A 22610-nucleotide genomic window follows, 5' to 3' on the forward strand; every position below is an offset into this window, starting at 1 on the left:
GCATAACAAAGCACTAATGTAAAGCGAACAATAGTAGGACGCCTACCTGAGTTGTCCAAACACAGAGACCTGCACGCCAGCGTTAAGCATACAAACGTGCACTGTATTGGAACCAGGGGAATCCATGAGCAGATCTAGTATAGCAGACCAAACGCCACAACAACAAAGTTGTTTCAGTTGCAATAGAGACGGCCGCAAAACAGAAAGAGGTGAAGGCCTTCCATTGAAGGTGAACCCCAAATGGTCCACAGCAGACAACTGCTTGCATGAACTGCCTGCATTTATAGAACTCCAGCTGACGGCAATTAACTGGTTGCAGCTGAAAGCAATGCCATCAATTAGCAGGGGAGAAAGCAGCCACAAGCCGTTGTAGACAGAAATCTTAAAAAGGGAAAACCTTTTCTGTTACACTACAGAGCAATAAGATCTTGTAACGACACCGCTAGGGTATTATTTCTATGCAGAGATCATCGGAATAGATAACTGTAGTGTGCCCAGTGTGATCACTGCAGTAGTCCGACTTCCTTTCTGTCTCTTCTCCTACCTGTACTCCACTGTAGTCATAGCCTACAACAAGGCATTGGCTTCACGGTGCTCTCAAAACATATTTATGCCTAATGTTATGTAAGCCAGCACTGATGCCATGAAAAAACTTCAACATACAGCCGCTGAAAAAATCTGATTCGAAATGATTATTTTACTATTAGCCTATGCCTAGTTGGCCTATGCGTTTGAGTAAACTGAACATTGCCGTTTCATTCTAACTTCCACATTTCCTCTGAATTTCGAATGACAATATTGTTATTTAGAGCTTTTACTTGCATAAAATGATGAATAATGATATAGGGTTTTTTAATGTAAAGATGCCATCTTTTCAGACCTCAAAAATGGCAAAGAAAACAAGATTATATGCACTTTTAAAACAACAACTAAAAGTGAAGTATTGACTTAGTAAGAGTTCAGAAATCAATGGTGGAAATCAGTGGAATAACCTTGATTTTTAATCAGAGCTTTCATGCATCTTGCTATGCTTTCCACTAGTCTTTCACATCGTTCTTGGATGACTTTATTCCAGGCCTGGTGCAAGAATTCCAATTGCTGAGTTTGATGACTTGTGAGCATCCATCTTCCTCTTGATCACATTCCAGGGGGGTTCTTATTTTTAAAGTATTTTTTGGGGGCTTTTTGGTCTTTATTATGACAGGACAGTATGAGAGGAGACAAGAAATTATTGGGAGAGAGAGATGGGGAAGGGCCGGGAAATGACCGCGGCCGGACTCGAACCAGGGTCCCCGTGGGCAATGTAAGCCCAAATGTGGTCATTGAAAAACTGCGCTGCACCGCCCCCTCCAGAGGTTTTCAATGGAGCTCGGGTGTGGAGTTTGGGCTGGCCATGACAGGGTATTGATGTGGTGATCCTCCATTCACACCTTGATTGACCAAGCTCAAGCTGTGTGTCTTTAAAACCAGTCCTCAGATTTAGGGCCCATTGTCAGAACAGATGAAAGTTTCAGTCCGAGATAATTTGTGGCTTCAGTCAAGCGTCCTTCACAAAGATGAGTCTGCCCAATTCCAGCCTTGCTAAAGAAACCCTCAGATCATCATTTTAGACAAATGACCTAAAACTGTATCAGAATGGAAGGCGTCATGTCTTGACCAGGCCCATGGCTTGACCCAGGAAAGTTTTTAAGGGCATTTTCACACTTAGTCCCCTTTAAGTGAACCGACATCAGTCCTCAGTGGACCAAAAAGGAAGGATGGAAAGCCTTTAATGTAATTTTGTGTGTAATTGGTTTGGCATGTTTGCTTATCTATGTTGTGTTACGATGTAAAGGGTCAGAAGGCGATGAAAACTGAAAGAAAAGTCAGCGACACCAAGCTCCCGTTGCACTTATTTTTATTACATTAAAATAAGAGCAACGGGAACTTGGTGTCACAGACTTTTCTTTCAGTTTTCATGTCCTGCACCCAACCTTTTTGAGACGGATGTGCGTGTTTTTCAGTTTTTAACATAGGATCAGAAGGTGCACAGAACAATACAGCCCAATATTATATCCACATCACACAGGGGAGACAACGTTTTACCTATAAAAGGTCGGGGTTCAGAGGTCACGGGAGTTTTACAGAGCAAGACCTCAGGACAGGTGGCTCTCGCGTGCTAGCCGGGCCCGCTAAGCTGTGAGCAGGCAATTGGAGAAATGCCTGCCGAGAGTTTTGCTGTAAACTGACCGGATATTTAGAGAGTGTCTCATAGAGCCTGTGGAATACCTGAAGATATTTGGATTTTAAGAACTATATGTGGGGTTTTCCCCACAAACCTTGAACACTGAAGAGGAGCGCATGAGAAGTGCTGGGCTTGCATTGGTTGCCTACAGAGGGCCTGGAGATTGTGGTGGCCCAGCAAACTCAAGAGCTGTCGCGTGAACTCTGTGATAAACGCTGTGTTCTCTCCCTACAGACATGCATACATTTAGATCATACACTCATACTGCCGCGTTAATGCACACATAACTGTAGGAGTTAGTCAGGGGCAACTAACCACCTTACATGTGTGTGTTCTTCACAGTGTCTCTGTGTTCTTGTGTAGCCTCTTTTAGGATTTTCACACCTGGTCGCCAACTCAGTCCTCAGTGGACCAAAAAGCGAAACGACAGCAAAAGGACTCAGTTCCGTTTTGGTTCATAGTGTGAGTGTATTAAATAAAGAACTTGCTGATCTTTCTGGTCCTGTTAGGCTGTATGGTGTGTCACTCTTCTTTTTTTATCACTCTCGGTCCTCTAGAGCCCTCCTTAAGTGATTACACCTACTCAAAAGTGTAACTCGTCAGAACTCATAAGCTAACCGAACTGAGACCACATCAACCAAGGTCTCAGTACGTTTCGCTTCCGAGGGGTCTGGGTGCGCTTTGGAGCATTCGCATATGCGGCAAAAATGCTACTGAGTCACTACTCTGAGTTCGCTTACTGAAAGGGACCAGGTGTGAAAACGCTGTTTGAATGAGTGTGTATTTCCTTGCTTCAATGGAATAGCTGACAATGAGCCTGTCCAGAGAGAAGATGGAGTACAGAGGACAACATGGATGTCCTGAACGAGTACACGGGCAATCACTTTTGATTAGATATGAAAACTGTGTTTGTATAAAAACTTGCTTTGTGAAAGAGTAATTCTGATCATCCAAATCGACAGCCTTCTTATTGGTCAAGGCAAGATGCTCAACCAAAGCTCTGTTGGGCCAATGCTTTATTTACTGCAAGACACTTATGCAATTGGATGTAAACAAGCAAATAAACTGATTGGATGTAAGAAATGGATGCACGCTCTCTGACTCTTCTTCAGAAAAGAAAATGCAGGATTTTCAGCCAACACATAGACAGATTTAATCTGTTAAGACACACCGTTATAAATTTGCTGTTACCAGAATGGCAATGACCAAGTCATAGCACATTACTAAAGGCCCTGTGTTATGTCATAGTAGTGTAGTATACTATGGTAGTTAACTTTTCAATGTCTATTACAGCGTGACAGAGGAGGAACAGTGTGCATAATGGGGCTACAGTAGGTAGAATGGTAAAAAAACAAACATTAGTCTGTTGTGACGATTGGTATCCCTGTGTAAAGTTTAATTTTGTCTTGCAGGAAATGTGATATGGCTAAAAAATTGCTTACATCCCACTGTTTAAAACAGATTACATCTGTGATATGAAAACAACAGGGAGTGTTCCAGAATATTATACATATATTTAAAAAATAAAATAAAATCAGGATTTGTACACATGAAGTCAAGTGGTGTTAGTTACTGACAGAGTTTATGCTATTATTAGGCTATATAATAACACAACATATATAATTATATAACATGATAATGAGTGAAACTCATATTTATCCTCCTCCAAGAGTGCTTAATACAGTGCTTCTATTCATCATGGAATTTGGGAAGTTTGTCTCCAGGAATGACCACATGTTCAACTCCATCTTCGGCAATCACAACCAGGTGTACCACTCCTCCACTGACATTGTCCCTCCCTATGGCCAGAGCAATTGCTGAGAGAGAGAGAGATAGAGAGATAGAATATTTTATTGATTTTAATGAATATTGGATAATCCTAAATTCAGAAATCTCATTTCACCATCAATACAAACATGTTATTACAATTTACGTACACAATATTACCAAAAGTATTCTCTAACCCATCCAAATGATCAGGTGTCCTAATCACTTGGCCTGGCCTAAGCATAAAATCAAGCACCTAGGCATGCAGACTGTTTTGCAAATATTTGGGAAAGAATGGGCCACTCTCTGGAGCTCAGTGAATTCCAGCATGGCACTGTCAGAGGATGTCACCTGTGCAACAAACTCAGTCATGGAATTGCCTCGGTCCAAAATATTCCACATTCAACTGTAAGTTTTATTATAAGAAAAAGGAAACGTTTAGGAACAACAACAATTTAGCCAGGAAGTGGTAGGCCACGTAAACTGACGGAGAGGGCTCAGCGGATGCTGAGATGCATAGTGAAAAGAGGTGGTGGACTTTCTGCACAGTCAAATGCCACAGAACTGCAATTTTAATGTGACCTTCAGATTAGCCCAAGTATGGTACGCAGAGAGCTTCATGGAATGGGTTAACATGGGCAAGCAGCTGCATCCAAGCCATAAAACACCAAGTGCAATGCAAAGTGTTGGAAGCAGTGGTGTAAAGCATGCTGCCACTGGACTCTAGAGCAGTGGAGACATGTTCTCTGGTGTGATGAATTACACCTTTCCATCTAGAAATCTAATAGACGAGCCTGGGTGTGGAGGTTGCCAGGAGAACGGTGCATTTCGAACGCCATTGTGCCAAGTGTGAAATTTGGTTGAGGAGGAATTGAGGATTTCAGGATTTGGGCTCGGCTTATTTATTCCAGAGAAAGGAACTTTGAGTGCTTCAGGATACCAAAACATTTTTTTAAAAATGTGTCGTTGTACCACAAACTCACAGTATCCTTAGCTAACACTGTCTGTAGAAGGCCTACAATACAATCTATGTGTATATAATACCTTTATGAGATTATGCAGATAATACGAAACAGCAGATAATGGGAAACAACTTGATCAGCTTTTCAACAAAAACCCCATTTAAAAAAAACTTTGGCTTGGGTTACCATTGGTGGCAAACTGTTGACACTCTTCTCGGCTCATGTCTGGCTTGTATTTGGCGTCCACGTAGCCATAGATGTAGGTGCTCCCCGACCCCCCGATAGTGAAGGGCTGACTAAGGAGCATCCCGCCCAACGACACAGTGTACACCTGTCAGGACGAGCAGACATATTAACATTTATATGTGAAATAGGTTAAAATTTCGCCACCTGACCCGTATACCCATCAAAAGAAGCAGTAGAGGTACATAAATCTAAATAGCTTATTGTACGCAGCTAAACCTCTTATTGGAGCATAGCTCTTCAAATAACATGTCCTGGATGACTGAGAATCTTTACAGAAGTTTTTTTTTTTTTTACAGTAGAAGTAAATGTCACAGAAGTCATTGGATTGCTGAGATATTTATCTCATTTAACATGATAAGTAATGTTGGTGCATCCAGTGTACTACAGTTTCTGTCCATGCTGTCATGTTGCAAAGTGAATAACACGGCAACCCACTAAATTCACAACTTCTTCATGACATCATATTGTGCTCAGATCTGGCTGGCAGTTGTGTTGTTTACAACAGCCACAGAGCAGTAGAAATAGGGGATCTTGTATTTTAGAAAAAGTTGACACACTGACATACCGTACTGTATGATAATACTACTTGGATTTGATAAGTTGTTTGTGTCACATGGTTGATACATAATGTGTAAGATTTCCCTCTTCTTCAAACTTGCCCAAACTCAGAAGTCACAGCACCACCTGTGGATTCTCACCTGTGGGCCTTTCTTCCTGTCCCAGCCTGCGGTGATGAAGCCGGCCTGGAGTTCCTCCTTGTTGCTGTAGCAGAGCTCCTTCATGACGGAGGCAGCAGCCTTCACCAGCGGAGGAGACTCCATCTGGATGCTGCAATATAGACATTTGATTGATATTGATAAAATGTATTATTATCATTATTATTATTGCCAGAAATTGAATTATTTCATACAAGTCCTTCCATTAATGCATGACTTCAGAGAAATCCAGAAATTCAGCCATTGAACCACCAACAAAATTGGATTTGATGGAAAGTCATGGACAGCTAAAACACATTTTTTTACACAATGAGTTTATATGGAAAGACCATAAAACAAGTAAAGAGCCTGTCATGAGGCTTACAGTAAAAACAATCACTCATTGTGGAGGTAACTAACCTATGAAAAGACAACTGGAACTTTGCCATTTTGGTAACTGCCTGTGCATCTGCTAAGGATCCGGCAATACAGCAGAATATCCTGTCATGGACCTGGATAAGCTTGTTGATGGTTTTTGAACATACATATGATCTGGGAAGGGCAGAAAAAAGACCGTTTCACGTGTTGAAGGCCTACACAACAGTTGAATAAGCCTGAATTCTGGTCATAACCTACCCGCCCATAGATGCCCTGGAGTCAGAGCCAATGATGACACCGCCATTGAACTTGACTGCTAGTATGGTGGTCTGGAAGAGAACAGATATTAGTTGAGGCTCAAGAGTTGTATTGCGTTCGTTGCCTAAGCCGAAAAACTGTTATTGCCCTGAGCGCATGGGTGACGTATCATATTTGAAAATCATACACAGTTGTAAAATTACAAACATGAATGATGACACGAAATGAATGCGATGAATGCGAAAGTGAAAGTGTTCACAACTGGCTTTGTTTAAGCGAATTTAACGCGCAGTAGGCTAACAAAAACAAAAAACGCGCACAAAATTCACATGAATTCCTAACGACATTCAAAGACATGTAGCCTATGCAAGCCTGTTATTGTGTGCATTTTAACTAGGCCTACAACAACGTTTGAACACAGCTAGGCTATCTTCTCGTACTGGTGAAAGCAGCGCAATTCTACTACTTACCCCAGTGCTGACACCTTTTATTTTCGAGTCCGAAATCTCGATGTTCATTTTACTGACCGCGAAAGACGAGGTGAGGCTGAAGATGCTGAACTCATGCAATACCAATTACTAAGGCAAAGTCTGTTATCGTGTCGTGCGTGTGGATTGGAAGGTACAGCGACCTCGCTTGATATCGGGAAGCACTGCCACTTTGTGAATTAAGGAACTGATCTAAAGGTGGAGTAGGCTATCAGTTCGCTCCCTAGCATGGCACTGCATCACGTATTTGAAGTACCTGGATCAGGTTTTAACTTTGAAAATTCTGCGAGGTAGGTGCAGTTTTTGTCGACTGGTTGTGTTAAAGTTTCGTTGTTTTATTTTAATATTGAAAAGAGAAGATCCTTGGCATGTAGGCCTAGCCGAAATATCAAAAGTGAAAGTATTCTGTTTCTATTGCGAAAATAGGCTACGAGTTTTGCCTTCAATGTTTAGACAGTTTTGCCGTGTTTATTAGTCTACTTTGCTTAGGCTACAGTCGCTCGTTCCACGTACGAGCATGATCACTGCCTAATTCCAGCATCATTTCATTTCCAGAAATGCTGGACTGGAGAGTTTACTTGGAGACGGGAAGGTCAACACTCCGAAACCTCTTAAAACGGGCACTACCATAGCTGGAGTTGTTTATAAGGTAGGCCTAAACAGATCTAAATAAGCAACGGTTTGCGCATAATGGAACTACCAATCAATAGCTGATTAATGTATTGTTCTGTTCTCAATGTTTTGTTCTCGAAGAATGGCGTTGTCCTCGGAGCAGACACCAGAGCCACATCAAGTGAGGTGGTCGCTGACAAGATGTGCGCAAAGATCCATTACATCGCTCCAAATATATAGTAAGTGTGTGTCATGGGGGAAAATGCTTGGTACACTGATGAACAGGGCTGCAAATTAACCCTTTTTCATCATTACAATATGTCTACTTCAACGTAGATATTTAATAATCTCAGCTAAAACTAGCAAAACATACTGTCACTACCAGTCAAAGTGGCTGTTAAGGTTTTTTTTTCCTACCAGCCAAATGGAATTTTCACCAGCAGTTGGCTGGTTGGGTGCAGTTAGGCTACTCAAGAGCCCTGCTGGTGAGCAACAGATTACCGGCACCAACCTAGCCTGATTATCATCGACTTCAAAATCTCTTCAAGACTTGGTCTGACCAAGAGCATAACAATTAACATTTCCCAAAAGGCATTTTCCAAACGGCCTCCCTTGGTTTGCCAATGATTGTTTGCTTCCCAGGATTGTACAGGTAGCTGCTAATACCTGCTGGGCATTGCTGCCTGTCGCACCTCCTCCGGTGCCCATGTGTCAGCGAGAGAAAATAAGACTTGTGACACAAACATCTTTATTGTATCAATTAATAGGCAAACATAGGAAACACACATTCATAAACTACTTGATGCATACACCGGAGGTGCCTTCCTCAACCACCTTCACAGGTAGCTGTAACGCCAGAAGCAGATGTCATCAGGTGGTGTACAACCTTCTCTGTGTGTTTCGGCCCTGAACCACAACACCCACTCCAGCTGGAGGGCCCGCAGTGAGGGGCCAGTCTCACTGCCCATCTGCTCCTGGCGTACAGCTTTGCTCTTCCTCTCTCTTACACCAATAATACATACGTCCCAACAAAGTGGTAGGAGTTCCCGTATTTGCGGAAACTCAGAAAGTACTTGAATTTCTCTTGACCTGACTGGTAGCAACGCTGAAACTGTTGCGTCACTAGGAGGGCACGGCCTGGCTAATCAAGCCCAGGAGACCACAAGACAAGGGGGCCTTGAAGCCTTATTGCAATGCATGTAATGCGATATTCAGGACAGTATTGCAGCACTGAAGAAAAAGACCCATATAAGAGCAATAGCTGTGGCCGTCTGGCCGAGTGTTTAGGGAGGTGGTCTTACAATTCCACCCGAACCTCTCCCTACACCTCCATCCATGGCTGAACTCCCCTTGAGCAAGGCACCTAACCCCACATTGCTCCAGGGACTGTAACCAATACCCTGTACATTGATTTGGATGAAAGCGTCAGCTAAGCGTAATGTAATGTAATAACAACAACTAGGTTGTTGAGGCTCTAATCTGCTGCTTCTTTATTGTTGGGGTGGTCATTTGTAGTTGTTGTGGTGCAGGGACAGCAGCGGACACAGAGAAGACCACCGAGCTGCTCTCGTCCAACCTCACCATCTTCTCCATGAACAGTGGCAGGAACCCCCGCCTCTCCATGGCTGTCAACATTTTACAGGACATGCTCTTCAGGTGGGTATTGTAAACAGGTAGGACAAAATTGGACAGGGATTGATCAAGAAAGTAAGGGTTCAGCAATTACACGAGTATCATCATAGACAACGTAACAGTATTGGCCTACCGTATTATTACCATTTTGTACATATCTTTTGATTATTAGTAGTAAATCACTGCCCTTTAGGATCAGGTTGTTGTAAAGTATTGTGTTGAAAGGGTTGTAACATGTAGATTAGAGATTCATATTACCATATCATCTGCTTTTGGACTACAGTACATAGATGCTTCAACAAGGTACTAACTGTCAACATTAATTACAAAAAAAATGTCTACTTTTGTTGAGTCTCTATCGCTTTGTATAGATTTATTGTGTGTTTTGTTTTTGTGTATGGTCTGTAAAGCACCTTTAAGTGTCTAGGAAAGCACAATATAAATACTATGTTGTTATTATATCCTTTTAGGTACAGGGGTCAAATTGGGGCCCATCTGATCCTGGGAGGGGTAGACTGCACTGGCAACCATCTCTACCGTGTTGGACCCTTTGGAAGTATGGACAAAGCACCTTATTTTGCCATGGGTCAGTAAAAACACCTTTTATTTTGGGCCTTTATTGTGGGAGAGAGTGGTGGAATAGAGTTTGGAAATGACGCAGACCAGTCTTAGAGTGTCTCGAGTGTCAACCTCAAATTCACAGTAGACCAAAATCAAAATCTGGGACAAAGTTATAGGCAGAACGCAATATATATATTTTAAATGGGCTAAAATTATAATATAGCAATAATTAAAATAGATAAATTATGTAATAATTAAAAGGTAAGACTCAAAGGCAAATTTCACAAACACCCATTCCCATCATAGAGGTAAATAAAAAGTGCCTGCAATGCGCAAATTCTGTTATATGAGTGTGAGATGTTACTGCACTGTAAACCCCAACATGTTCGACGAACTCAAAACTTTTGTGGAAACTTATTCCTGTTAAAGTTTTAGTTTTGTGACCAAATGTTTTACGTAAATACTACTTACATTCATGCATATGAAGGACACAAAATCTTTTAGAAGATGATCAAAAACTTTGAAATGACTGAAAAGATTGAAAACATTAATTCCATAATTAGATTTTTAGTTTTTAGCAGCCCAAGTCAAGTATGTACTCCAAACTCTAAAATGCACAGAAACAATGGTTTACACAAAAGATTTGAGTTGAAAACTAAAACGTTTACGTAAGTCTTACATAAAATCAGACATGTTATGTGAAAACAAATGTTATGAGAAAAAATAAAATCTTGAATGTTTTAGTAGCTGCTACTCAAAGATCTAACATGCTCCATTGACATAAATATTTCGAGAATGATGCAAAAATCAATGCAATTAGTACTTAGCAGAGAGTTACAATTTTAAAGTAAACAAGCACAGCATTTTTTTTAAAGCTATATTGGCTCTAAGTTTTTGATTTCAAAATTAAAAGTTTTATGTTTTCCCATTTTAGAGCCAAAAAAAAAATCTTGGTTGGTTTATTGATTGGTTGGTTTATACTAATGCACTAGGCTACCACCCCTCTGTTTAAACCAAATATAACATGAGCTTTAATTCCACAAACGTGAACAATGCTTTATATCAAGTTTTTTTTTTTTAAATTTTGTTCCATGTGGTTGACAAACAAAAACAGTAGACAATAACACAACAATCATACAATACACACCAATCTGTTCTAAAACAGTCAACAGTCAATACATTACAAAGAATCAACCTCAGCTTTGTTGACAATTTAGTCATTTATTTGTTGTCCATTTCTGAATCTTTTATTAGGAGTTGGTGGCTGAAGGAGATCCATATAGCCTAACTAACAATAACATTTCTCCCAAAATAGTGTCAGACTTCACAACACAGTCAGTTGTTTATCCTTTGGAGTGTTGAGTAGAGCTGATGGATCATAGAGTTATGGTGGTCCCATATCGGCTGCCTGTGGAGCATTACGTTTAAGGCTTTCATGAGGACTTGTTGGATTAGGCCCCTACAGCATGATCACTGGGTTTGCTACACTCGTTTATACAGAAGTTCAATGTGCAATATGTCATCATGAAAATGCAATGCATCACTTGCAAATACACTGCAGATACACTGCACTGTATGAAAGGCCTACACAGTGCTAGCCCAACTAGCAGTAGCTAACATTCTAAGCATAGAGGTAGAAAACTAGATTGCATTCTCACAGAAAATGCTGGAAGCGGGCTTGCCTTTTGGGACAGAGATGAAACAAAGTACTATTGAGAAAACAAAGCTAAAAGAAATCTTGGAAAAAATCCATCCACCCAGTCAGAAGTTATGGCCCAAACAATTCAGCCATCTTGGATTCAGCCATCTTGAAAGTGTTGTAGCTCTGCGTTTTGGGGATATACTAAATGACATACATGGTATTTTAAGTTGGCTAAGGAACACTGCATATGATATAATTTTGAAAATCAACATGGCTTCGACTGGGATTCGAACCCCCAACCTCCATATCTGTAATTCAGCACATTTGCCATGCATACTAAATGACATACATGGCATTTTAAGTTGGCCAAGGAACACTGCATATGATATCATTTTGAAAATCAACATGGCTTCGACTGGGGTTCGAACCCCCAACCTCCATATCCCTAATTCAGCACATTTGCCATTCATACTAAATGACATACATGGCATTTTAAGTTGGCCAAGGAACACTGGATATGATATAATTTCGAAAATCAACATAGCTTCGGGTGGGATTCGAACCCCCAACCTCCATATCTGTAATTCAGCACATTTGCCATTCATACTAAATGACATACATGGCATTTGAAGTTGGCCAAGGAACACTGCATATGATATAATTTTGAAAATCAACATGGCTTCGACTGGGGTTCGAACCCCCAACGTCCATATCTGTAATCCAGCACATTTGTCATTGATAATAAATGACATGCATGGTATTTTAACTTGGATAAGGAACACTGCATATGATATAATTTTGAAAATCAACATGGCATGGATGGGGTTCGAACCCTCAACCTCCATATCTCTAATCAATCAGCATGCATTCCCATTAAGCCAAGCAGCTACCTGTTATGCACAGTCCAGCAAGACTATATCACATTGCATTGAAGAGCTGAACAATAGACTTCTAGAATGGTTGCTCGCACCTGCTCGTTAAGAATAGAATCTTGAGACAGTGACAGTTGAAATGGAACCCTTCATTGGCTGCACCTGTTGTGATTGACTGAAAGACAGTTAGTATTGTGCTGTAAACAGGGGAGAGAATGAGAATGAGTTTTTTGTCTTTACAACATCGTTGTAAAAAAAACTAAAATAGGTAATCATGTGAAAATGTCCAGAAATTCTTTAGAGATATGCCAACATACCGGTAATAGGTTTCTATGGGCACCTAATGTGACCAGGTTCCGTTCTGCCTAAAGGGACGTGTCATAATGCTCCTAGCATTGAATAGAACAGTCCTCAGGTCAGACTAGGGTGCTGTTTCCACGTAGCAGGATATTTTTTTAGCAGGGTATTTTTTTCTCCTGCTACGTGGAAACGCAACATGTGGATAAAAAAAATCCTCCATTGTAACAAATGCGTTTCAGACCCCTAAACAGGATATTTTTTTCTCCTGCTATTTTTTTCTCCTGCACCTGGATTTTTAAATATCTGCTACGTGGAAACGGAAGGCCAAAACCAATGCAAAACCAATACAAGCAGGAGAAAAAAATATCCACATATAAAAATATCCAGCTACGTGGAAACGGCATCTAGGTCTGCCTATGGGGGGTTTTCCCCCCAATAATAGAACCCGGAAACAATGGGCCAATGGAACCTCTCTCTCTCTACTCTCTCTGGTTGAAGTGTGTTGCTAACTATGTTCATAAAACATATAATTTGATTTTTAAATATATTTCATCGACTCATATGATTTAAGTAGATATTTAGCCTGACATTTCAAATCTGGTCTTTGATTAATGTGTTACTTCATATTCATACAGTTTTGGTCCATTTGACAGCGGTGGGCATGTTCTTCATGGATTTGCATTGACTGAAGGTACCTACACTACCTACGGAAGTTGGGAAGCTCCATCTGCCATTTCCCAGTGCTGTCGCAAATTGCTGTGTCCTCTCTAGTGTTATTTTCTACCTCTATGATTCTAAGCTAAATTGCTAACATAACATACACACCAGTAACGTGCGGTCAACTTTATGGCTGGTGAGGCACTGACTTTTCCAATATCAGATTTTCAAATATATAATACTACAGCTACAGTATAAGTATATTTTTGTAAATTTACCAAATACGCCTACTGATAAGTTTCATATGTCATAGCTTTCTTAACATAAGGTAGGCCTACAAAATAAAACATGCTGCATTTCCGTAGAGAAAATGTTATTAGATCTCTCACTCTCTCTCTCACACACACACACACACACACACACACACACACACACACACACACACACACACACACACACACACACACATACACACACACACACACACACACACAGGATTCAAACAGTGGTCTCACATAAACCACACAGCAGCAATGTGGACAAACAGAAGCATCACGGCAGAGAGAGCTGGAGAGCAGAGCAGAGGAGAGGAGAGGAGAGGAGAGGAGAGGAGAGGAGAGGGGAGAGGAGAGGGGAGAGGAGAGGAGAGGAGAGGAGAGTAGTGGAGAGGAGAGGAGAGGAGAGGAGAGGAGAGGAGATGGGAAAAGAGAGGAGAGGAGAGGAGAGGAAAGGAAAGGAAAGGAAAGGAAAGGAAAGGAAAGGAGAGGAGAGGAGAGGAGGAGGGGAGAGTAGTGAAGAGTGTAGCTCCTTCACAGCCCACTGCTCTCACACACACAGGATTCAAACAGTGGTCTCACATAAACCACATCAGGGCGGATGCTCAATGAAAGACACACACACACACACAGGATTCAAAACATGGTGTCATATAGACCGCTGAGCACCACGGCGAACAAACTGGTGTGGTAGCTTTTGTGATAAGCACCGGATTCTCGTGCAAATGTAGGCCTACATCTACTTGTACGAGGCTACGGCAAACGATGTGGGACAAAGGTGTGGCAGGAAGCGAATGTCAACATTTAAACAGAGATTACTACACAAGCTTCGATATGGTCACCAAATATTTTGGGACTGTCATTTATGTTATGCCTACACTTTGGAATTAGATCAGAGTCTTGTAGTTAGGCTACACGGGTATATTTGATTTACCTCAACGCCCTGTACTCAACTTAGGGCACATGAGAATCCTGTTCAGATCACAAAAGCTACCACCACACCAGACAGAATCACGGCGGATTCTTTATCTCCCCACGGGTCTCACAAACACAGGCTTCACACACATAGGAAACACTGATCTTACCTTTAACTGGTACATCAGGTCCAGGCGCCGCTCTTTTCCTTCACTTTTGGCGTTGCGCATGCTAACGTTACTTTAGCCGGCGCTGTTCATCCAAAGCCACATCTATTCGAGACGCCCCAAACGTCCAAAGCAATTTGGCATTGAATATGAATATGAGTAGCCGCGAGGATTTGTTTCGTGAGGCTCCTTAGTCCTTAGTAAATTGTTAAGTCGTGAAATCCCATGCGAATTTTCTTCCACACATTCTCGCCGGTTGCAAACAAGACACCGGGGAAACAAAAAAATAGTTTCTGTTGTACCACTCACTTTGAAATGATCGGGTAGTTGACCGGTCACCTGCAGCAAACCCTTCAGCTCTGTCGGTCCTCCATTCTTTATCACATATTTTCCCCTTGGAAATCCAACTTTGAGAATGCTCTTAGTTTCGTTATGAAATCCACTTGTAGCAGTCAAAGTGAACAAGCTAGCCAACAACACCGACTGACTGTATTGTGAACTTCAGATTCGCTATGACGTAACTGGCCAGCAATACTCTCAACACCAGAAGGAGTCTGCGGCCAGGCTACTGCTGGCCTCACCGCTGTATGTTTCAGTGGGCGTTATGCCAAAGCGTTCAGAGTAAAGAAATGATAATCACACGTAGAAAATAGTAAAAAATTATCAGGAAATGAGGGCACACCATACATACTTCTATTAAGTGTATAAAAACGTTTAATACAATATTACCAGGTTGCATTCACAGAACGAGCAAAATGGCGCATGCGCGCAAGCTTGTTAACGATGGATTGCGCAATCCGGGGGTGAGGCAAATTCAGAGTTGGTCCAAATTCAGCGTATTCGGAGGAATTTGACATGAAATGGGCAAATATTACGATTTTGGCCACAAAAATGATTGAAAACGAGTGAAACAGTTTAAACACTGCTCAAATGGTAGTTATGGTGCAGATGCTAGAAAACAATAGCTGTTATTGTTACTATTATTCACATTTACTGCATCTCATCATAATCATCTGGAGCTGGTGAGGCCGTGCCTCCCCTGCCGTATTGGAGTGCACGTGCCTGATACACACAGTGTAGCATCAAGAGCACCTAAGTTCACACATAGCAACATAGTAAACTACTAAACATACACACCAGCACACTTTTATGGGTCTTCTCTTACCTTGAAGTTCGATAGACACATTTTTCCATGCCATGTCAGTTGTGGTTTGATGGTCACATGGTGTTGAGTAAATCTATCCCCCATTGACAGATTCACCATTTTTAGAGAAGTTTGTATTTTATGTTACATTTTAATGAAATAGGGTTTCTATGGTTCTGCCATGAATGGGTTCTTCTTTACACAAAGCAGAAGCTGGTAAACAATAAAAAAAAAAACTTAAACAACCAAAACAGTGAGTGACCCAGCCTTAGGATTGGAACTCTCAACCTCAAGATATGGACATGCCAATATGGCTACAGGCAGAGGACTATCCCCTACACTACACTGAAGGCTTAATATTGGTTGAAAGTTAGCCCTGTTTGTTAGAAAGTATTGGACTTACTCATGATTAACAGTCAAATGTGTTTCTCACATACTTTCCACTTCAAATCTGGCCAACTGACATCATACCAAAACAATAATGTTTGAATGTGATTTTTTATTATTTTTATTTTTTTTTCGTAACATCCCGTGCTGGGAATTGAACTTGAAACCATCATGTTTCAAGGCCAACTGCTTAACTGTTAGTCCATGACTGCCCAAGCACAACATGCTGACATCAATAGTCTCATATGTCAGATATAATTCCAATTGACATGATTTAAAGAATTTATGACTTTCACAGTTTCGCGAAAAATAAACAATAAATATCTACTTGAGTGTTTTCTCAAACCTGCAATCCTCTGATCTTGTGGCCATTCCCCTATCCAGACCACAGCAGCTCAAACATTGTCTTGCTTTACCTAAGCATTTTTCTTTTGTAATTTTGCTCGAAATTAAATGTGAAAACCATTGCTAATGAAAGCTGGAGTCATGGGTCTGGTGGCCATCTGAACATTTTCATACCATGTTCCAGGAAGTATGAAAGTAGGTAAGGTTATCTCCATGTCGGGAATTGAACTTGCAACCTTTGAGGTTGGAGACCGGCTGTTTAACCACTACTCCATGGTCGCCTCAGATGTTGTCATGACATCTAACCACTCATATGCCAGATAGAGTTCCAATTCAAAGACATTGTGTTAGGATGTCAGTTGTACATAAAAACACAATGCCAACCAGAGTTAATTTATTGGTACCTGAAAACCTGTTGAGAACACCTAAAATGTGTATGTCATCCGGACATTTTTGCAATATTGAATTCTACAGCATAAACTTTTCTAGTTCATAGTACTGTTGGGGAATACAGTGCATAGTCTCATATGTCAGATATAGTTCCAATTGACATCTACTTGAGTGTTTTTTTTATTGGTAATACAGGATTCAAACCTGCAATCCTCTGATCTTTTGGTCATTCCCCTATCCAGACCACAGCAGCTCAAATATTGTCTTGCTTTACCTAAGCATTTTTCTTTTGTAATTTCGATCGAAATTAAATGTGAAAAATATTGCTAATTAAAGCTGGAGTCATGGGTCTGGTGACCATCTGAACATTTTCATACCATGTTCCAGAAAGTAGGTAAGATTATCTCCATGTTGGGGATTGAACTTGCAACCTTTCAGGTTGAAGATCAGCTGTTTAACCACTACTCCATGGTCGCCACATCTAACCACTCATATGCCAGATAGAGTTCCAAGTTACAAACTCAAAGACATTGTGTTAGGATGTCAGTTGTACTTAAAAACACAATGCCAACCAGAGTTAATTTATTGGTACCTGAAAACCTGTTGAGAACACCTAAAATGTGTATGTCATCTGGACATTTTTGCAATATTGAGTACTACAGCGTAAACTTTTCTAATTCATAGTACTGTTGGGGAATACAGTGTGGAGTGTGCTCACTTCAAGTGTATTAATGGGCCTGAGTTTCACATCCCTGATCAAGACACGTAAAACTCTTGAGAGAATTTCAAAAGCATGTTTATTTTCTCTGTTTATCAACTCAAACCATGTTATTCGTTTGGTCTGTGCAGGGTCTGGAGACCTGGCTGCTATGGGGATACTGGAGGACAGGTTCAAACCCAATATGGAGGTAGATTATATGAAGCAATATGTACAAAACACATAAATCATAATTTAAGTGCTTTAATCTCCAGTTTGTGGGATTTGCATCAGTATCATTATAATGACTATTTGTTATATGATTAAAAAATTAAGCACAAACACAACACAAGATGGCATTAAGTCCATGCTCTTACAATTGCCCCTCAATTTGTCTTACCCTTAGATTGAGGATGCCAAGACTTTGGTGCGTGATGCCATCCATGCCGGCATAATGAGTGACCTCGGCTCTGGCAACAATATAGACATCTGTGTCATCACCCGAGACGGAGTGGACTACATAAGACCCTACCAAGAATCTGAATTTAAAGAGAAGAGGTGAGTAGTGCTCAACTAATGATTTGTCATATTTGATTTCAAAACCTCAGGACCACGTCTTAGCATATTTGTTTTTCTTTCATGTAGGCAAAGGAAATACAAGTACAGACCAGGCACAACTCCTGTGCTGGCAGAGAAGGTGATTCATCTGGAGGTAGAGCTGGTGGAGGAGACTGTACAGAAGATGGAAATGGCTTAAATGGCTGTCAGAAACATACAGCACTTTGTCATCTTCGATGTTGAAATTAAGCATAAAGGACCGTGCATATTACACATTAACCGTTAAAAATAATAATAATAATAATAATAATAACCCACCAACGAGTTTGTGGGTGTCTTGTGAAATGCCGGGTCTGTAAGTAATTAAGGTTAAGCTTATCCCATTGTTATGATTTTGAAGATTTATTCATATAACTCATGTAATGATGCAACACAGCAAAATGTATTTTTTGTACTTTGAAATTAGTTCGATTAGTTGAACTACTATGGATGCTTTTATATTGAGAAAAGACCAACCATTAAACATATCTGGGAGACTGGACTGCTTCAGTTACTTCAAGTATCAAACTATTTCCACAATGGATGTTTAAAACTGCCAGCTGACTTGTAGGTCTCAAATCTATCAGCACGAGACTCAATGTATGTTTGAAGAGCTCTCAAAAAGCTGTAAAACAGGTGTTTTCAACCAGTGGTCCGTGACACTGGTGGGCTGAGGAAATATTGCTGGTGATCTGTAACTTGCTATGCATTTAGCTACTACAAATACACACAAGTGCAAACGCAGTGGGTGGCAGGCGGACTAACTGCTCACTCTGAATGAATGGCCCGGAAGAACCGGTTAAAAATACCTGCTATAAAGGATAATTAAATGCTATTCTAATAAATATTTTATTCTTTTCAACTTTAAAAAAAAACTTAAATACTGGATGATAGCACAGATACGGGTACCTGCATGGCGTTTCCGCCTGAAGCACCTCCGCCGGTGCCAGTAAGGTAGCTGCAGGGTCGTCAGCCGGGAGCCACCCCATATCATTGATGTTTCGCTCCATTATTCCCGGAACATCTCAGGGTGGTGGAGCAACGGCAGGGACGTCTCCCTGCCGCCCCCTGCAGCTACCCCTAGGACCCCTCTTTCCCCCATGACCTGTCCCTCCTTCTCAGCCATAGCCAGAAGCTGGCTCTTTCAGCTTCTTCTGCCAATTCCTTGGCTGCCCTCTTCAGTTTTGGGCCGGTGACCCCCATCCTCCTCATAAAGCGCTGGATGGAAGTTCCAATAAACCCCCTGCAGCCCACCTCCACAGGAAAGATGTTGGCTGTCCAATCAGCCTCTCGGCACTCGGCTACCAGCTCAGTGTACTTCTCCTTCTTCCTTTCGAAGGCCGCTTCCATACCACCCTCCCAAGGGACAGTGAGCTCTGCCATGAGCACTGTTTTGGCTGCAGGGGACCAAAGGATGACGTCTGGTCTGAGCGAGGTGGTAGTTATCTCCGGTGGAAACTTGAGCTGCTGGTCAAGATCCACCTTCAGATTCCAGTCGCATCCCGGTGTTAGTAGTGCTGGTCTTTGGCTGATGTTCTGAGCTCCCGCCCCTTGCTGTACGAAGTGGATCAGGGTCCGTGACTTCGATGGATGGTCTTTGGCAGCTTCCAGCCTCCGTGCCTCGAGGATCTCTGCCAGCTTTCGCAAGACCTGGTCATGCCGCCACCTATATCTACCCTGGGCCAGCGCTGTCTTGCAACTGGACAGGATGTGCTGCAAACTTGGGTTTGGGGCGTTGCAAAGGTGGCAACTTTCATCTGAGCCATACCACTGGCTCAGATTACTTGGGCTGGGAAGAGTGTCATAAGTGGCCCTAATAAGAAAGCTAAGCCTTGCTTAGCCTTGCTTCCAAATGTCGGGCCACTTGATGGTCCTGTTGAGCACTCCTTCCCAGGTTGTCCATTGGCCTTGCTGCGACTGACTGAGTGCTTTGATCTTGTACTGATCTTCTTCGCTCCTGACCACCTCTTCGATCACCAGTTGTTTCCTTTCCTTTCTTGTGGCTTTAGACCAGAACTTGGGGGCTTCTCCCCACCCCAAGCCGGCTCTCCCAGACTGTGTCCTGCCCACAATCTCTTTGTGCATGAGCCTGCTGATGGCCTGGTCAACAGCCTCTTCTGCCCTCCATTTGCGTCCTGTTCGAACAGGTGCTTTGTTGTTTTTCACAAATGGGTCAGTTGAGTTTCTCAGCTCCAGGACAAGCCTTGCCTTCTCCTGCTTGTAGCCTAGGCTGATAGACTTCAAAGGCAGTTGGAGCATGTTTCTCCCAAACAGGCCTACGTTGGACAGGCTCCGAGGTAAGCCTAGCCACTTACGGACGAAGCTGTTGGCTTTGGCATCCATCTTCTCTACCGTGGACGAGGTGATCTCGCACATCTTCAGGGGCCACATGAGACGCTGGTAGAGGGTGAACTGATAGCACCAGACCTTGAGTTTGCCTGGCAGGTAGCACTTATCAATTCTCCCAAGTCCGTCTGTAAGCTGCTGCATGATGGTGGCAGGCATGTGGGTGTCGGACAGGTCGGCCGTGTACTGCCTTCCCAAGCTTCGGACTGGTTGTTCAGCCAGGAGTGGGATCCTTTCCCCGTTCACTGTGAAGGAGATGAGATCGTTTCTGGCCCCTTTCCTAATCGAGAGACTGCGGGACTTTGATGGTTTGATGCGCATCCTGGCCCATCCAAGGAGTTCCTCGAACCTCTTCAAGAGCCTGGCAGTACATGGAGCAGTTTGTAAGAGGCTGGTTACATCATCCATGTAGCTCCGCAGGGGTGGTAGCCGCTGGCCAGATTGTGATTTTACTCCTCGTCCCATCTGCCTCCCGCCAATCAAGATCACCTCAAAGGCTGCCGTGAAGATGATGGGAGAGACGGAGCAGCCCATTGCAATCCCTTTCTGGAGTTGGTGCTTAGGTTACTAGCCACAATAGCCCAAAACACATCTAATAGTCCAAAACACAACACACATATATTTTTGAAAATAGTGTAGATCATTTTGGAAAATAACTAATTTTAACACCATGACTAGACTGCATAACTTATATTGTCATCTCGTAGGTGAAACGTACACAAACACAACCTGAAATTGCTCAACCCAAACAAAAGGGGAGTCATGGACATATTGTCCAAGGATTTAAAAAAAAAAGTAGGCCTTTATTATTATAGGACAGTGTGAGAGTAGACAGGAAATGACTAGGAGAGAGAGATGGGGTAAGGTCGGGACATGGCCCCAGCCGGACCGGACTCAAACCGGAGTCCCCATGGGCAACGTAAGCCCAAATGTGGGGGGCTTAGCGCGCTGCGCCACAGTGCCCCCCTGTCCAAGGATTATTTTTTTTAACCCTGTGACATTATACAGTAATCTGACAACAGTTATGGGTATAGGCGTGGCACAGTCTGGGCAAATTTGAAGTAGGAAAAGGAACCATGGTCAGTGTGTATGTATAAAAGAAGAACACATAATTAATGGCCTAACACATTAGCCTAGTAAACTAGACGAACCTGCCTAGCGGTAGAAAAAAGAAAACATGGTGAGTTGGGCTAGCACTGCACCATAGGGGTAACTCCAATAATGTAACATCTGGCCTCCATTGACAATGCTGTGATGTGTTTTTTTCAGTTTGAATCTGTGTAGGAGTGAGTCATTAGGTCTTTGCATGGTAACAACCCGGCTGTGCTGGTTTATTATGCAGTTTGCGGTTTGAAGTGGTTGTAGCCTCTTTGTGCAGATGGGGCCGCTGGCGGGCCTATTCACTATTCGCTAAAAATACTCAACTACATCATAAAAAACATCGCTAAAACATTACAGACAGCCTTAAGCAACAGATTAAGCCATTACAATAACAATACAATACAATAACATTACATAGCCATTACAATTTTGGTGGCAGTAAGGTTATAACATAGGCTCTGCACTAAGGGGTTAATGGCAACCTTTAGTTCCACAGATTCTTCAATGGTGTGGTGTCAGACTATACTTTTCATGTTATAATCTACTTTCTTGGCATTTGTCTCTGCTGTGGCGGCAAAAATAAATAAAATGGCAAGACCTTTGCCCTAGTGAACAGTGGGTTACGAGCAGGGGCCTGCATGGCCTTCAGTAAGGTGTCTCACAATAGCTAGCTGATGACACTGAATTTACATGGCTGTCTCTCTCCAAATTATTTTAGTTCCATTGAGTATTTGTGCTTATGCCTTGAAAAAAATAATAGCTGATAAAACAAAACGTCTTGATGATGGATTATAATCTTGGTTTCAGTATTCACATAAAAAACACATTTTGGCCACTTTTTTTTTGGAACATAGCTAGGATGAAAGATTTTTTTAAATTAGATTTTTCTAAACCGTGTTTGGAGAAATGAATCCATGCTTTTAATTCCTGTAGTTATATAGTTGAGTATCGC

At 42.0% G+C, this 22610-nt stretch overlaps 2 protein-coding genes across 2 annotated transcripts; one reads left to right on the forward strand and one right to left on the reverse strand.

Moving 5' to 3' along the window:
* Nucleotides 1-3502: 3502 nt before the first annotated feature.
* Nucleotides 3503-7048, reverse strand: psmb12 (proteasome 20S subunit beta 12). The gene is made up of 6 exons (XM_063186154.1): nucleotides 7001-7048; nucleotides 6531-6601; nucleotides 6315-6446; nucleotides 5898-6027; nucleotides 5140-5284; nucleotides 3503-4041 (listed from the first exon to the last, which is right to left on the reverse strand). Exons 1-6 carry the CDS (start codon nucleotides 7046-7048, stop codon nucleotides 3914-3916), a joined length of 654 nt encoding a protein of 217 aa, XP_063042224.1. The 3' UTR covers nucleotides 3503-3913.
* Nucleotides 7049-7220: 172 nt separating this feature from the next.
* LOC134436305 (proteasome subunit beta type-7-like) lies at nucleotides 7221-18776 on the forward strand. The gene is made up of 8 exons (XM_063185455.1): nucleotides 7221-7308; nucleotides 7574-7667; nucleotides 7772-7869; nucleotides 9146-9286; nucleotides 9733-9848; nucleotides 17767-17825; nucleotides 18021-18172; nucleotides 18260-18776. Exons 1-8 carry the CDS (start codon nucleotides 7247-7249, stop codon nucleotides 18369-18371), a joined length of 834 nt encoding a protein of 277 aa, XP_063041525.1. The 5' UTR covers nucleotides 7221-7246; the 3' UTR covers nucleotides 18372-18776.
* The last annotated feature ends 3834 nt before the right edge of the window (nucleotides 18777-22610 follow it).

The sequence above is a fragment of the Engraulis encrasicolus genome, chromosome 20 (genome assembly GCF_034702125.1).
Source record: "Engraulis encrasicolus isolate BLACKSEA-1 chromosome 20, IST_EnEncr_1.0, whole genome shotgun sequence".
Classification (NCBI taxonomy): domain Eukaryota; kingdom Metazoa; phylum Chordata; class Actinopteri; order Clupeiformes; family Engraulidae; genus Engraulis; species Engraulis encrasicolus.

Coding starts and splice junctions, on each gene's coding strand:
- psmb12 (XM_063186154.1), bottom strand. CDS start 7,048: ATGAACATCGAGATTTCGGACTCGAAAATAAAAGGTGTCAGCACTGGG. Junction 5,285..5,897: donor ACAGGAAGAAAGGCCCACAG/GTGAGAATCCAC, acceptor TCGTCCTGACAG/GTGTACACTGTGTCGTTGGG. Junction 4,042..5,139: donor TCAACAGTTTGCCACCAATG/GTAACCCAAGCC, acceptor TCTCTCTCTCAG/CAATTGCTCTGGCCATAGGG.
- LOC134436305 (XM_063185455.1), top strand. CDS start 7,247: ATGGCACTGCATCACGTATTTGAAGTACCTGGATCAGGTTTTAACTTT. Junction 9,287..9,732: donor TTACAGGACATGCTCTTCAG/GTGGGTATTGTA, acceptor ATATCCTTTTAG/GTACAGGGGTCAAATTGGGG. Junction 17,826..18,020: donor GGTTCAAACCCAATATGGAG/GTAGATTATATG, acceptor TCTTACCCTTAG/ATTGAGGATGCCAAGACTTT.